Source organism: Podarcis filfolensis (genome assembly GCF_964270895.1).
Source record: "Podarcis filfolensis genome assembly, chromosome: 11".
Classification (NCBI taxonomy): domain Eukaryota; kingdom Metazoa; phylum Chordata; class Lepidosauria; order Squamata; family Lacertidae; genus Podarcis; species Podarcis filfolensis.
In genome coordinates, this window is record NC_139613.1 from 59,286,654 (window position 1) to 59,302,413 (window position 15,760).

The 15,760-nt window shown below is 40.2% G+C and overlaps 1 protein-coding gene across 7 annotated transcripts in view; it reads right to left on the bottom strand.

Moving 5' to 3' along the window:
- PCSK5 (proprotein convertase subtilisin/kexin type 5) overlaps positions 1–15,760 on the bottom strand; it is a 166,754-nt gene that overhangs the window by 54,518 nt on the left and 96,476 nt on the right. For all 7 annotated transcript variants that reach the window (XM_083576680.1, XM_083576685.1, XM_083576682.1 and 4 more), the window contains exon 8: positions 2,084–2,296. In XM_083576680.1, the coding sequence (XP_083432806.1) occupies positions 2,084–2,296 (213 nt within the window). The remainder of the gene's footprint in view (positions 1–2,083; positions 2,297–15,760) is intronic.

Below are 15,760 nucleotides of genomic sequence, written 5' to 3' on the forward strand. Positions count from 1 at the left end.
ATCTCCTCATGTGAGAACTTGCTGTTGCAGGAATCATCACATCAAGTGAGCATCCTTGTGTGAACCAACTCTAATGTGAATGTGGGAAATCTATACATATACCTCACTAATATGTACAGTAAGTATAATTGGTATATTTAAACACATATTATCAGGCTCATGTATGGGGAGCATTTAGCTTATGAAATGTTGAGCTGGATTGTTAGAAAGATATACAAGAAACACAAAGAGACCAAAAAATTTTAAGGCAACTCCTAGGACAGGAGTTGTGTAACTGCTGCTGAATGTTGTCAATTTATTTCTTCATTTTTACTGAAATATTCCAATAATTCCACACACAAGTCCCCTCCCCACAAATATTTCCTTTTGTACATTGATTATGCAATTTCCACAATGTTTTAATGTTGTTTTCATTCCAATTCCAATATGTCTGTTTGTATATATCTGTATAGTCAGACATATGAAACATAATTCATTAATTCTAACATTCAGTCTTTCTGATGAGAAGTTTTCCCCACCACATTGTCTTAACCCAAGCGTCACCCTGTCAAAATGCATTCAGTTCCATCCTGAGATATGGACTCAGGATGTAGGAGCAATAATAATTTCGTAAATAAAAACACAAAACTGAGGGTAGCAAAGAAGATACTGTTATGAGTTTGTGGTGGCTAGGCTGTATACCTGAACCCCACTTCTCATTACTGGATCCAGCATGGATTCAATTACTGGAATAGCCAGGCAGCCTAGTAATGGCCCACTATATATGGGTCGTTAAGGTAACAAAGGGAGTGGTTCTGTGTCAGAGGATAAATGGGCAGCCCCCACCCCCGCTGTCTGTTAGTTAGAAAGACAAAAGGCCAAAGTTGAGAACTGAGTTATGTTAGCTAAGAAGACAGAAACAAAAGCTGCAAGCTGGGTTTCCACATTGAGCCCCTCCATCGTTGGCTCAACTTGTACATATGTGTAAATAAACCATATATCACAAAGACACCAGAGTCTTTCCTGTGCCTCATTCTGAAGGAAACATGAATCTCACACCACTGGGAGATTAGGATGGGGGGGGGCAACAATATATTATAATAGCTATTATGGAAGCACTTGCTATGAGAAAGCCTGAATATGCATTGCACCCCACATGGGACTCTCAGCAAGGCATCCAACACTTTTAGCTGTACTATTATTAAATAAATTTAAATACACAAATTACTCTAAGTATGGTGTGTTAGAGATTCAGATGGTATGTATCAGAAAGCCTTACCTACTAACTTACCTATTCTCAGGAATCATGTTTCCAAAAAAAAAAACCAGGAACTGGAAAACATCAGTATTGCACTTTATGGGCTAATAGCCGTAAATAAAAAATAACAAGTATTGCACAAGAGGAGGAGGATATAAAATATCTTACCATGAACCAAAGGACCCACAACAAGATGATGAGAAATTTCATCACAGGAATGTTATTTACTGGGGAACTGAATAATCTGTTTTCCTATTATTATTATTATATATCAATGAGTCGAAGGAAGTAAGCCACACACAGATACGTTAAAAAAAAGTAGATAAGAATAGAAATATTACTGGAATGATGAATTACCTCAGAATTTGTCTTTAAATTAATCATTTGAAAACAGCAAAATTTCCAGGAGAGATGGTTAATATCCCAGATTACTAGAAGAAATGATAGACAATATTTTGAAAAACAGCTGATCTTAATTCCTTATTAGTAAGTAGCAAGAGACTGAAAAGGAGAAAATGCTGGGACAAATTTTTAAGGATGATGGAAAAATAGTAAAAGAACTGAACAGGATTTTTTCCTTCAATAGGATGATGTTTTTGTTTCGTTTTGTTTATTTGACTTTTGTGCAAACCAGTTTTTGTTTGTCTGTGCAAACCAATTTTTGTTTGCACAAAGTGGTTGAGAAATATAAGTGATTTTCAACTCCTTTGAATGTGCCTGGTGTTCTGAGCAAAATTTTCTAGCTCAAAAAATATATTCATCTGCATAAAGCCTTAGCTGATATACTTTCCTTTCCCACAAGATGAGTTATAAACATGCTTTGATAGTTTTGAAAATATTACATACTATTTTCCTGTCATAGGATTCTCCACTGCTGTAAGTTGTGGCAAGTGTAGATGCACATTCTTCCAGATACCAAGGTTTCCGCCCACTTTCAGCTGTGCTGCTGATGGAGATCGTGTAGATGCTATTGGTGTAGCCATCACAGGAACAGTGGTCCTTACTCCTTCCACCATTTCCAGAAGCCCAAACATAAATGGAACCCAAGCTGTTTCGGCCCTATTTGAAATAAGTAGGGAAAGGGTAGTTAATGCAATTTAGTAAGCATGTAAGTATCCCTTATTTGTTCTCTTTTTTTGGGGGGGGTGCTATTTACAGCACAATCCCATACCTTTCTCCCCAGAAACAAGTCCCACTGAGTTAAACGAGTTCCTCCCACATATGTGGGGTCAGGATAGAATGTTCCCTGAAACCAATATATAGCTTGATTACCACTGCAGGCCACTCTCTTTCCCCCAGAATAACTGGCCTGGAGGAGAGCTGAACAAATGGTGGGAGACTGCCTACTTTTAAGCACCTGGACTGGCCCAGACAGAATGGAACAAATATTTCTGGTTTAAAATCTAATTTACATCTTAATTGCTATTGATCATTCATATAGGATTTGCAGTGTACCTTTATTATCTCTGAGAGCATAAAATTCCAAGATATCTGTGCATCTTTACTTGCTGGATTTCTTGTCCTCTTATTTTCCATTTCTCAAATTTCCAAGAATTAGAGAAGACGAGAATTTTTGGCTTCTCATAATTTATTGAGAGTTTCACAATAGGAAACCAGGGAGAATAGAAGACATTTCAGAGCTATTGTCGTCAGTGATAAAAAGGCCATATCATTTGCATACAGTAACAGTGGGACCGGGATTTGATTGATTTTGGGGGCATGTGATTCTATTTTTTGAACGTGCTCTGGAAGATCTGATAAAAATAAATTAAAAAGAAAAGGGGCAAGAATACACCCTTGTTTTATATCTTTCGTATTAGGAATGTCGGAATTGAGGTGACCTTTGGCATTGTGTTTGATCTGGCAGATGTTAAAGGGATATAAATTCTGTATTAAGATCAGCAAGTGTTGATTGCTTCCTAACTCTACAAGCTTCTTCCACAATATCACATGATCAACTGATTCAAACGCACCATGAAAATATGTGAAAACTGAATTAATCTTGGGCTTGTTTTGAAGTCTATATTTTTCAACCAAATGTGTAAGTATGACATAATGGTCTAAGATAGAGCAGCCTTTGGAAAAACCTATTTGTTCTTTTCCCTGGTAAGTTTAGATTTTTCATCCAGGTAAGTAATTTAAGTAAATGGCACTATTTAGCAGAAAGAAACTCCTATGAAAATCTTTGTTATTACATATTTTTCATGGCTGTTTATTTGTATATATCTTACAATTTTATATATGGATGTTTTATGATGGCTTATATTTGCAATGCCTAATAAAGGTTTAGTGAAGGAAGGAAGTATTTTGATATGCTTTGGCTACTTACTCTGACTGTATACAATTTCTTCCATTTAAGTCCCATGGAAACCAATGGAATAAGCTAGTTTCAACTAACTTTAGCTGGACTGAGGTTTCTGTGTATGAGGTACACATTGCAATTCAATTAGAACTATAGAAAACACATACTATTCCCAATTCATCATTCAAATCTGAGCATTTGTATCTTCCATGTGAATGTGGAATTATTTTAATTCACAGCTCTCTGCTATGATCTGTTTTTCAACTCACTGATCTCTTTCAAGGAACGATTAAAAATCTTTGCTATTTCTAAAGAAAGACCACTTCTTACATTCTGATCTCATACTAATTACCACCTATAATTTCTCTCCACAAATGTATCGTTTAAAAATTAAAACATGAAAAATAACCTTTTAAAAAACCAAAGGTTTGGATTCTATTGTCTTTGCTATCTGTGTGGTTAATTTCCTCTCTTTGGATTACAAAATTATTAGTACCAAATTGCCTGCTGTTGCCCACAGCTTCTCCTGTTCTAATCTCTCCAGGTCACTGATTCTGTCTTCCTGTATATTTCCTACCACTTAAGATTTAGTTTTCTTTCTCCCAGCCAATTTGGTCACTGTTGAACTGACTAAAGAAAGAAGGGAAGAGGAAAAAAGTAAAGAAAGACTCATTAACTAACTTCAGTTCACATTCAGCATACCTGTCAGTCAGAGAAATGTGATGGTGCTGATTTAGGCAAGAGTTTATTAATTTTTATTTTAGGTGATGTGATGAAAACCAAATACTTAAAGTCAACACTGTATAACTCTAAGCTGCATTTTTCTTCCATCAACAGGCTATTAACACAGTGAGACATTTTCCATGATTGACTGGTGCTAATTTCTCACTGGCCTTGAATGCAAGTTTGGAGGGAATGAACTGTTATCTACAGGCAAATCTGGAAGCACATCTTGCCATGTCAAATCCCAAAATATAATCCCTTGGATATAGAGTGTTTCTTATTGTATTTGGTATTATTCAGCTCTGCAGAGTTCAGAGATAATTTTTCTTCTGGCCTAATTGGCTAGGGCTTATACCACTTTTTGCTTCCTTCCAGAAATACTGGTAATGAGTTTTGCTAGTTAAGCAGTTTATATCCTGTTTCCACCACAATTTTCAAATGCTAAGAATCCTGATACAACCAACAAGAACCTATTGGTGAAACTGAAGGGAAAGAGGATCTTAAGACACTCATATGTTGTATAGAGCCCAGAATGTACATTAGGTTTTTCCCTGTCTCCCCAGTCTCTATTCCTGCACAAAGTCAGCTTAATGGTTTCTGGTTCATAGTAAATTGTGTTGCCACAGCTATTTATTGGCTGGTATCTATAGTCACAGAAGACAAGCTTTTGCAAGCTTCATAAATTTTATTTAAAAGAAATGGTATGAATGTATCTGAATCAGGTTGCTATTTTTTTGCTTTTAATAGAGGGGAAAATGAGAAAGGTGCCAAGTTAAAAAGCAAAAATATTGTCCAGGATTTTAAGGAGCATTTTTTATTCTAGACTGTTGTAGAGGATGGATTTTAAATGCATAAATTGGCATGAATATGCTGAAGTATCATAACAGGCTATGTAGTAACTCAGAATTTTGCTTTTCTTTAGAATAACAGCCAGAACAGCTTCAAGCTATTCCCCAAAGAGCTATAATTAGTATTTAACAGTGCAAACATAAGAAAACAAAAGCTGCTGCTGGCTGGAATCTGAAATCGGAACCTGTGGAATGCAAGACATTTTACTTTCCCAAACACAATAAAGTCAGCAACATAACCACATATTGTGCATTTTCACTCTGGCTAACAGTTCAAGCTGTTAGTATTAGTAGTAGCCTAGCTTTCCTCCTCAAGAGAGAAGTATTTCTGAACATTTTTGTCACTAGATAGATGCTCTGAGATCTTGAAAACAACCTTATATTCACATTTGGTTGTATTAAATATCTTCAACGTAAATTGTGATAAAAGATTTTTTTAAGGGTGATAATTTGCTTAAGTCACAGAGCAGACCCACTGAATAATTTCAGTGGGTCTACTCTGTGACTTAGTTGGATAACACCCAATAATGTCTCCAAATGTCAGAGAGGCAATACACTTACTTATTTTCAAAGTCCAACAAACTCAAACACCCTGAATCAGAATCCCCTTCTGCTCTATGCGAGTTTGGGCAAGTAGAAAATTAATTTTATGAAATGGTACCTGACCCCTTTAATTAATATATATACTGTATCTCAAAATCAGAATTTTAACTTACTACTGTACTTATAGATGATATTTAATGGCACAAGTTTTGCATTTTTAGGGTTAAATTAGACATGACTGCAATTGCACACATCCACACCCTCCTGATATTTTTAAAACCAAAAGCAACTGTTAAGCCAGCATATTTAAGTGGAATAATGGTGGCAAGCTGCTTAACTCCTTTCTCACTGGCTGCTTTACCTCCTGCACATAGCTGCCTTTCTACCCAGGGGGGAAAGAGACAGATAAAAAATCTATTATGGAAAGGGGGAGAACAATTTGGGACTATGACTAGGTATGTGTGACTTTTAATTATGGAATATGTGACATGCTGCTTTATGCTTTAACAACAATACTATGCATTTATTATTAATAATTTCATTTATAGACCACCCTTCATTCAAAAACCAGAATAGTTATGTACAAGTAACAGCACTAATACTAAACTCAATATATCTGTCTATTATGCAGATGCCAGGGTTAAGGGATAAAGACAGCATGCTATGACCATGCAGCCCCTCCACAAACCCCTTCTGTTTTGCGTGCAAATCCACACCCCCCCACCGGCCTTAACCAAAGTTTGGGCTTACATCGGTACTCTTATTGCCTGTCCTCATTATTAGCTAGGATTCATAGTTAATAAAGGATTTGAAACCAGTATCAAATCTCTTTTCAAGACATCTTTAAAAACTTCATGGCTTCAGTGCCAGCCCATGATATGTTGCTTCCTGAGGCAAAGGACATAAGGGTGCTCCCCTCCATTTCATGTACAGAAGTTAACTGGACTGCCAGTTCAATCTTACTCCAACACTGGCAATGGAGTAGCATTCACCACCACACCTGAAGCAACATGATAGCCCAGTGACCAGGACGGGCTGTGAAGCATGTACAGCTTTGTTGTTCTCCAGAGGGCAGTGGTCTGGGTCTACCCCCAAGCCTCTGGTGCACGAAATGGTCATCCCCCTCTGCCTGATGTTAGGCTTGGCTTCCAGTTCATGATGGTGCTCATGCAATCTTAAAGTATGGTCAATAAATACCTAATTTATGGAAACTAAAGTTGATGGAAAGTGACTTACTCAAGGTCACACTGTAAGTCTGTGGCCTAAAATCTTTCAGTATACAACAAGCACTTCTGCATGAATCAAATGTATCATAAATACACAATAAACCATACAAGAACTGTGCAAACGATAGTGTTACAGTGGTACCTCAGTTTACGAACTCAATCCGTTCCGGAAGTCCATTCTTAAACCAAAACCATTCTTAAACTGAGGCGCGCTTTCCCCAATGAGGCCTCCCACCACCGGTGCACTTCCACCATTCGGAATCCGTTCTTAGACCAAGGTAAAGTTCTCAAAACGGGACACTATTTCCAGTTTTGCGGAGTTTGTACACCGGATCGTTCTTAAATTGGACTGTTCTTAAACCGAGGTACCACTGTACCTTACTCATTTTGAACACTACAGTACATTCTGTGAATTCTTCTGTGATGGAATCAAGTGATGCATGCCCCAGTCAGAAGCCACTGTGCTGCAGTATTTAGAATGTCAGACTAGGACTTGGAAACCAGGGTTAAAATCCCCATTTGGCCAGGAAGATCACTGGGTGATACTGAGCCAGTGACTGCCTCTTGGGCAAACCTACCTCACAGGGTTGTTGTGTAAGGGGGGAAACCATGGTATGCCATCCTGAGCTTTTTAGAAAAAAGCAATAAATAAATAATAATAAATACACAATGCTCAAATGTGTGCATAAAGGTAAACGGACCCCTGACCATTAGGTCCATTCGTGGCCAACCCTGGGGTTGCAACGCTCATCTCACTTTATTGGCCGAGGAAGCCAGCTTACAGCTTCCGGGTCATGTTGCCAGCATGACTAAGCTGCTTCTGGTGAACCAGAGCAGCACATGGAAACGCCGTTTACCTTCCCGCCGGAGCGGTACCTATTTATCTACTTGCACTTTGACATGCTTTGGAGCTGCTAGGTTGACAGGAGCAGGGACCGAGAAATGGGAGCTCACCCCGTTGCGGGGATTCGAACCGCCGACCTTCCGATCGGCAAGTCCTAGGCTCTGTGGTTTAACCCACAGCGCCATCCGCGTCCCAATCAAATATGTGCATACCTATATATAAAAACCATATTTATCTCTTCAAGAATGTGCTTGTATACACACAACTCCCAATTTGTGTGTGTTCAAATTGTGCTCAACAGTACACATGTGCACTTTTTCAGCACCGAAAGGAGGCAGGGCAGAACGGGGCGGGGATTCCATTGTACACTTACTTAAGTTTTATGTTAACTCATTTAATGTCATTTATCAAAAGCTTCTAAGAAAGTGAACTGAAATTTTACATTTAAACTGGAGAACCTGTATCTTGAACATGGAGTAATTGGACATGAGAGCAGTATAGAAATGGACAGAGTGGCTGATTCATCTACTTTTTTTCCACTGTCTGTGTCTCTCCATAATATGCCAATGACAAGATGAGCAGGCAATAGAAGTAATTAAAAAGCTGCCTCCTGTGATATCACACAGTGATTTTGAGACGGTAGAAGGTACAGAAAATGGAAGGGGGACAAAAGAAACAACAACAATTCAGCTGTGCAGAATATGTGAACTGACAAAAATAAGGTGGGTGGGTATTATTACTTCTGTATAGAAAACAATATAGAGGGAAACACAGTATTGTAATATTTCACTGAACATTCTTTGGTCATCCTTAAGACAGCCCAATGAAAGGGTTTAGAAAAATGCACAATATTTTTCTTGCAAATCCCATGCCTATAGGTTTCATGGGGAAATAAAGGAAGCTTATTTCATGGAAGGCAACCAATGCCAACACTAAAAACAACAACATACAATTTACTTTGGAAGCAGGACTAAGTACACTTAGTTGGAAAATGTCCATAACATCCAGTACTTAGGACCACAGCCTACTGAGCAGTTAGAATTCATAAAATACCATTGTTACCCTTTAGACTGATGCTTTGGACTCTTGTTTCTATTAAAAAACAACAACTTATTTCTGAATAATTAAAAATCCTTCCTCCGCCTTCAGAAGATTGACAGTTGTTTTGTGATTGTAAGAGCGCCTTCTGTTCCTATCAACACTTTGAACACACACTCCAATGCCAGAGTTGGTGAAGCGAGAGAGATGAAAGGGGGCAGTGATGATGAGAGGGGAGGCACCAAGCAGAGTTCTCACAAGAGACTCAGCCGCACAACATCTGATCATTAATGTCCATCAAACATTTTGGCTCTCATCCAGCTCACGTAAGAGAATGGTGTATTGGGAACAAGAAGGAGGCCACTGTGCCGACCCAGGCAAAAAGCCAAGGTGTCTGATTTAGGTTTCAGAGCCTGTCCTCCCATTCTCCATTACATTAAGAGTGATATGCTATGCTAGAGCTGTGCAGTACTTCATGAGTATGCAGATCTAGCTAGCCCTGCTAAGTATGCAGCTTGTACAGCATTATCATTTGGCTAGCTAAATAATTTAAAAACCTATTCCACAAAAATAGCTTTAATTTTCTAAAAACCTGACGTTTTGGCTTTGGCTATAGTTTCTGTAAATGCAATGTCAAAATAACATAATATTTCTAAAACAATGCTAGGTAAAATCGTATCCATGAATTAATAGTGGTCCACTGTAAGATGCACTTTGACTCTTTGAACTGATTTCCAACTCTGAGATAATTTCAGCGAAGGCCACGCTCTGCAGGCCATGGTCCTATTGAAAATCAGCACACCCACCTGAGTAATTGTGATAGGGTTAGGACTGATTGCCCACCAGACCATAGGTCTGAAAACAGAATTGCTAATTTGCGCGCAACCTGAAGAGGAAAAGCAACAGCTGGGTGCAGCGTAAGTGCCATCTCCTTGCCCCACTTGATGCACACCCCACAAGCCAAGTGCCTCTCCTTGCTCTCTGCTTGGAGGTTCCTTGGAGGTTTCACAAGTGTTAACAGCTGCAATACAGCTGCCAATTCCTAGAGCGGAAGGGAAGGTCGGTGAGAGGGGAGTTTCTGTTTCCCCGTTTCCTAGCTCTGCCTCTGTTACTGGAGAAGAGAAATGTAGGTGAAATCAGAGAAGTCAGTGAGCCCAGGCTAAGGAGCACAGAACCATCAGCTCTTTTATGGAACACCAACAGCCTGAGAGAAGCGTTGGAACAGCCTCACACCCACCAAGGGTAGGAAAAATAGGGAAGCCCAGGCTCCATCAGATAATATTTTGTGTCAATATTTCCCTTGCAGGAAAGGTGGTATATAAGTGCAATGAAGAAACAACAGATTAAGGAGGCCAGAGCAGCAGATACGGGGGGGGGGGGAGAGATAAGGTGAGGGAGAGGGGAGATTCAGTACCCCCCTTCTACATGCACCTTCAACTCTGCTCCCTTCTTTGTATGCAGACAGTGCAGACATATGAAAAGAAATCTGTCTGTTCCTACCATGTCTAGGTGGGCACCCCTAAACAAGGATATGTGATTCAGAGCTCTGTCGTTGTGATATCACGCATCACTGTCAGCATTTGCAAAAGGATCCTCAGTCCTCTGTGAGGTTTTTTTCCATAGCAATGGTTTTAAAAAACATGTATATTGGGGAATATTTTCCACAAATATATAAAGCATACAGAAGTTTATCCACTATGAACATTATAAATAGCTCAGAGCCCTATTAAGAATGCAGCACAACAAAAGCAGTTAAGATAATAGTTACTCACAAGTTGGCTGGGAAGAATCGACACTCCCACAAGTACCGGTACTTCAAATGCAGCCAGTGAATCAAAAGCATTTCAGTGCAGGAATCTGCAGCTGTCCCACGTGGGGGTGGAACTGCAACCTTTGCGTTATCAGCACCAGACTCTAACCCAACTGAGCTATCCATGTAAATGGTTTTAAGGTCTTTAATGCTGTTTTTAATAGGGTTACTTATTAAACTGGTTTTCAGTATTTATATTTATTGCATATTTTCAATGGTATCTGTTTAATTTATGCTGTGAACTGCCTTGGGTCCTGAAAGAGTTCTGTTTGTTTACTCTGACCTTTCTTAGACGCTGCACACCGGACATTTTGAGAAGTATCAGCTCTCTTTTATACTGGATACGTTCTGGTCTTTGGGTGGCCAAAATTAGGTCATATAGTTGTAGCTCAACCCACTAGGCATCTGGTTCATGGTATTTTATAGGTAATTACATTTGACTTTATATCAGAATGTCCTCACAATGAGCATCAGTCATGCACAATCAGCACACTTTGTGTGGAAGTACTTTACAAATATGATGCATTAAAATGCAGAAGTGAAATCCTAATTTTTCTAAAAATCACAGAGCATGAAGTTTAAGTCTCAGCAAACTAAAGAAAGTTATTTTTCTTTAGAATATCACAGCAGTAGGGTATAAAGGGACAAGCTGGTGTTCCCCCCTAACTCGTAATAATTTTTATCATACCTATTTTTGTTTATTCTGAATCTTACTTATATCCTCAATACTGTAGTCATAGAATCATAGAACTGTAGAGTTGGAAGGGACCCCCGAGGGTCATCTAGCTCAACCCCTCTGCAACGCAGGAATCTTTCACCCAAGGCAGGGCTTGAACCCACAGCCCTGAGATCAAAGAGTCTCCTACTGTACTGACTGAGCTATGCTGCAGCTTCAGCTCCTGTCAGCCCCAGCTGATGTCAAGGCTGATGGGAGATGTAGTCCTGTGACATTTAGAGGCCCACAGATTCCCCACCAATGCTTTGCACGGCTATGCGCTCATGCACACTTCCTCCAGGGAAGCAAGACATGTTATCACAGGGCAAGGAAACATTCTGGCCAGGCAAAGGACTTGTGGAGGTGTGGAGCAGGACCTTTGTGGGGTGGGCCCTGGAGAGGATACAGAGCTTCCAGAGAATCCTGAGAGGCTTGGCCACATTTGGCCCCAGGCCTGAGCTTCTAGAGCAGTTTTACAGATAAGTGAAAAACAATAGATGGCATAAAAGGAAATGAGCGCTCTCCACACCAGAGGGCGCCCTTTGTGTGCCCATGCGCAGCACCCCCGATCCTACGTGACTCCTGGCAGAGCACTCCTGGACTGCTTCCCCAAGTTGCAAACCTTGAGGTTCCTGCCAAACCTCAGTTCAAAGAACCAATTGCGACTGGGGAGGCGTAGCCAGGAGAGCGGGCCAAGTAAGGGTTGGGTCCGCTCTTTAAGCATAAAAGGGGGTGGAGCCTACATGGGAGCTCTCAGTCTCCTACCTCCCTTCGTTTAGGCCTTTTATTGCAGGTGAACTTCTTCTTTACAGGTATGCAGGCGCTGCTATGGTCTTACAATGGTTGCTGTTGAAGGACCGGGAAGGAATTTCCCTGCATTGGCAGGTTTCGCCTTCCTCATAGCAAAACATCATAACTTTGGCGGTTATAGGCTTTGGGCGGAATCCTTTAGTCTACTTTCCCTAAATGGGTGACACACGCCCCCCCCCCCCGCAGCGGCGATCCCAGGGTTCCTCGTTAAAGGGGTTGTGTTGAGGGGAGTCACTGGCCATATGCTGAAAGGTTGTCAGTACACTCCCCTGTGTTGTGGTGAAATGGGGGGGGGGCGACCCCTCTGCTTCAACATACGTCTTCCAGAGCCAGCCCAATCCCCAGACAGATTGGTCAACCCTGATGTGCCCCAGATTCCCCAGCTGGGGACTGGGAGGGATAAACACCCAATGCCTAAGCCAAGGTCATCCTACATCTGAAAGTTTAATAAAGTTGTGGCCATTTTTTATCCCATAACACGTTGTCACGAGCCATTATTCCACCTGGGTGTCGTCTGGGGTCGGGGGGTCTCCGCCTGGGCACACAAAGGGAATAGGAAGGAAGGAGGAAAGTAACAAGCTAGCCATATATGATTTTTTTTTTAAAAATTCATGGTGGCCATTGTTAGTGCTGCGATATCACAAAAAGTGTTTTTTCAGGGTGAGATCATGGCATGGGTCACGTGACTCGCCCAGGAATGCAGCATGGAAGACGCACAGCCCAGTTATTGACCTGAAAAAGTTGGGTAGTATTCTATAGCCACAGTTGCATAGGAGCTTTTAATATATGTTTCTTCACAGAACCAACCAGAACTGGGTTTTTTCCTGGATGCTTTACAACTTTACCTTTGATAACAAAGTACTTTTTGCTCACAGAGTAAAAACATGGAGTCTTCCATGTTCAAACTCCCCGGCATTGCAGTTTCCTGACTATTTTCTCTTTATAAGGTATGCTACCGCTTCTGCGAATGCAAACAGTTAATTAAAGTTTACTTCCTACTTGTCTTTATGAAAACCTCAAGGCAAGGAAAATGTAAATAAAAGGAAATAGAGCTCCTTTGAAAGACAAGAACCATGTCCCTTGGGCACAGAAAATCTACTGACTTGAGCTGTCATCATAATTTATTGGGTCCTGTTTAAACGTACATATGATACAAACAGCAGAATTCTGTTGCAAGGCTTCTGTTGCAGAAAACATTGACTTAGCTCTGCGGCTGGCAATAGGTCAGTTAGTACATAACTGACTATGTCCAATGGAGATTTTAAAAAAAATAGGTGTAAATGTTTAGACCAGTACTTATATCCTGATAAAAGCATTGTGGGCGCCAGCGCAAACTGGCTGCCATGTGCAGCAACAACAGAAGAAGTGATGGCATTCCACACTAGAGAGTACTCTCTCAAAAACAACATTGTGGCTATTAGGCACAAATTGGTAGCCATGGGACATGGAAAAGGAAGAACATAAAAGCAAAAAAAATCCACAATTTCCCTTGGGATCTTTCCCAAAACACCATCAAATCAAAGAATACATCAGTCTCCATGGACTGACCTGTAAAAATCACAGATCCAGAATTATACAGCAGAAAAAGCCTCAAGGCACACAATTTTTGTTTCAATGGGCTCAGCTCCTCTCAAGAGCACCAGGGAAGGTCTTGCTGGACACCCATTGAGGACACTGGGATTAGACAGCAATGTGCTGTGAATCAAGGACTCTCCTGCCTCCTAATAGTGGTGGTGAGAAATTTCTAGTCATGAATGGTGGAGGTGGCAGCACCAGGTCTTGCACCAGCCCAAGTGCAAGATCTGGAAGGAAATGTGGTGGTTCCTTCTCAGATCTGCTATACATAAAGAATAATGAAGTAACAATGAATGAATAATAAAACAATGGATGCATTAAAATATCCATGCATTAATGCTTCATCCAAATTGCATCATTTCTGGAAAGATTTCTAAAGTTCAGAATGGAAAGAGCAGTAAAAGGGCTGAAGCTGAGAAGGTCTGTGCCTGAGTCAGTGCCTGAAAGGGAACTCCCTAAGGACCTAATGGACGACACAATGAATTTCATAATGGAAGGTAGGTGGAATATACATCTGTGAAATAAATACAATACATATCTGTTTAGTTGTGGACAACAGTTCAAGTAATGGAGGTTATTATGTATCATTTGGTGTTTGTTAAGATTTGTGATGATTTTAGCATACACACTTTGACTAAGCTCTATGAAGGATTCAGAGATGATTCTCTGTTTGTATGTAGTTGTTTTATCTTTGTTTTAAATAAGATTAAGAGGGAAAAAAGCAGTTGATCAATTGATGAGTATGGAAATGGAGATAAGTTTAAAATCTGAATTTATAGTGCAGTCCTGTGTAAGGGGTAAATGTGCCCAGAATTGCAGTCTAAACCGCAAACCCACTTATACACATTTACCTGGGAGCTATTGAACTCAGTTTGGCTTGCTTCTGAGTATTCATGTAGTGTGTCAATACTGTACAAGTTTTTTTGACGCGGGTGGCGCTGTGGGTTAAACCACAGAGCCTAGGACTTGCTGATCAGAAGGTTGGTGGTTCGAATCCCCGCGACAGGGTGAGATCCCGTTGTTCGGTCCCTGCTCCTGCCAACCTAGCAGTTCAAAAGCACGTCAAAGTGCAAGTAGATAAATAGGTACCGCTCCGGCAGGAAGGTAAACAGCTTCCGTGCGCTGCTCTGGTTCGCCGAAAGCGGTTTAGTCATGCTGGCCACATGACCCAGAAGCTGTACGCCGGCTCCCTTGGCCAATAAAGCGAGATGAGCGGCGCAACCCCAGAGTCGGCTACGACTGGACCTAATGGTTAGGGGACCCTTTACCTTTACTGTATGAGTTTAATTTTTTAATATGCAAATAAATTATAAAAAAACAATATTTTTAGAAAACACTGCTCCTGGCTCCTTTTAAAATCCAAGTACTATAATCCAACTGGCAGAATTTAAAGGAACATGAAGCCCAATTCATATGGCATGTTTTTCCAAAGATACAGTGAAAAGGGAGTTGAATTAGTCAGTTTAAGCTAGAAGGAACAAAAAGAGAAGTGCTTACTTGGCCAGAAAATGAATTGAAAAGATCTTTAAGAGACTTGCATTCCAAGACCATGCAGAGTTAGTTGTGCATTAGCCTCTTGGTTTCAACAGGAATAGCAAAGGCCTCAATAAATATGTGTTGGGATATGTACTTTAGCATTATAGATTATGTTTGGCTGGGTGAGTTATGTGGAACTGGGAACCTCCAGATGTTGTTGGACTAAATATTCTAACATCCCTGTATACTGGCAATGTTGGCTGTGGTTGACTGGAGTTGGAGTCTTCTAACATCTTGAGGGCCAAAAGTTCCCACCACATTTCTTTTATATGATAAATGTGTTGAATGTTAAATTGTAAAATCCATTAAAAATTTATAAATACAGTATATATAAAGTTCCCCACCACTGGCTTAAATAATGAACTTCCACAGTAACAATTCCATTTGCTGTAGAGTCATGAAGGAAAATGGTACCTGTTGAATCTTTGCCTGAAATGCAGATTTCAAAAAGCATAGGATTGGTCCCCCCCAAAACACAGGATTCTCAAAATTTAAAAACTTAACTAACTTAACTTGCTTTCTGCTCTTTTGAACAGAAGATACAATGATTTCA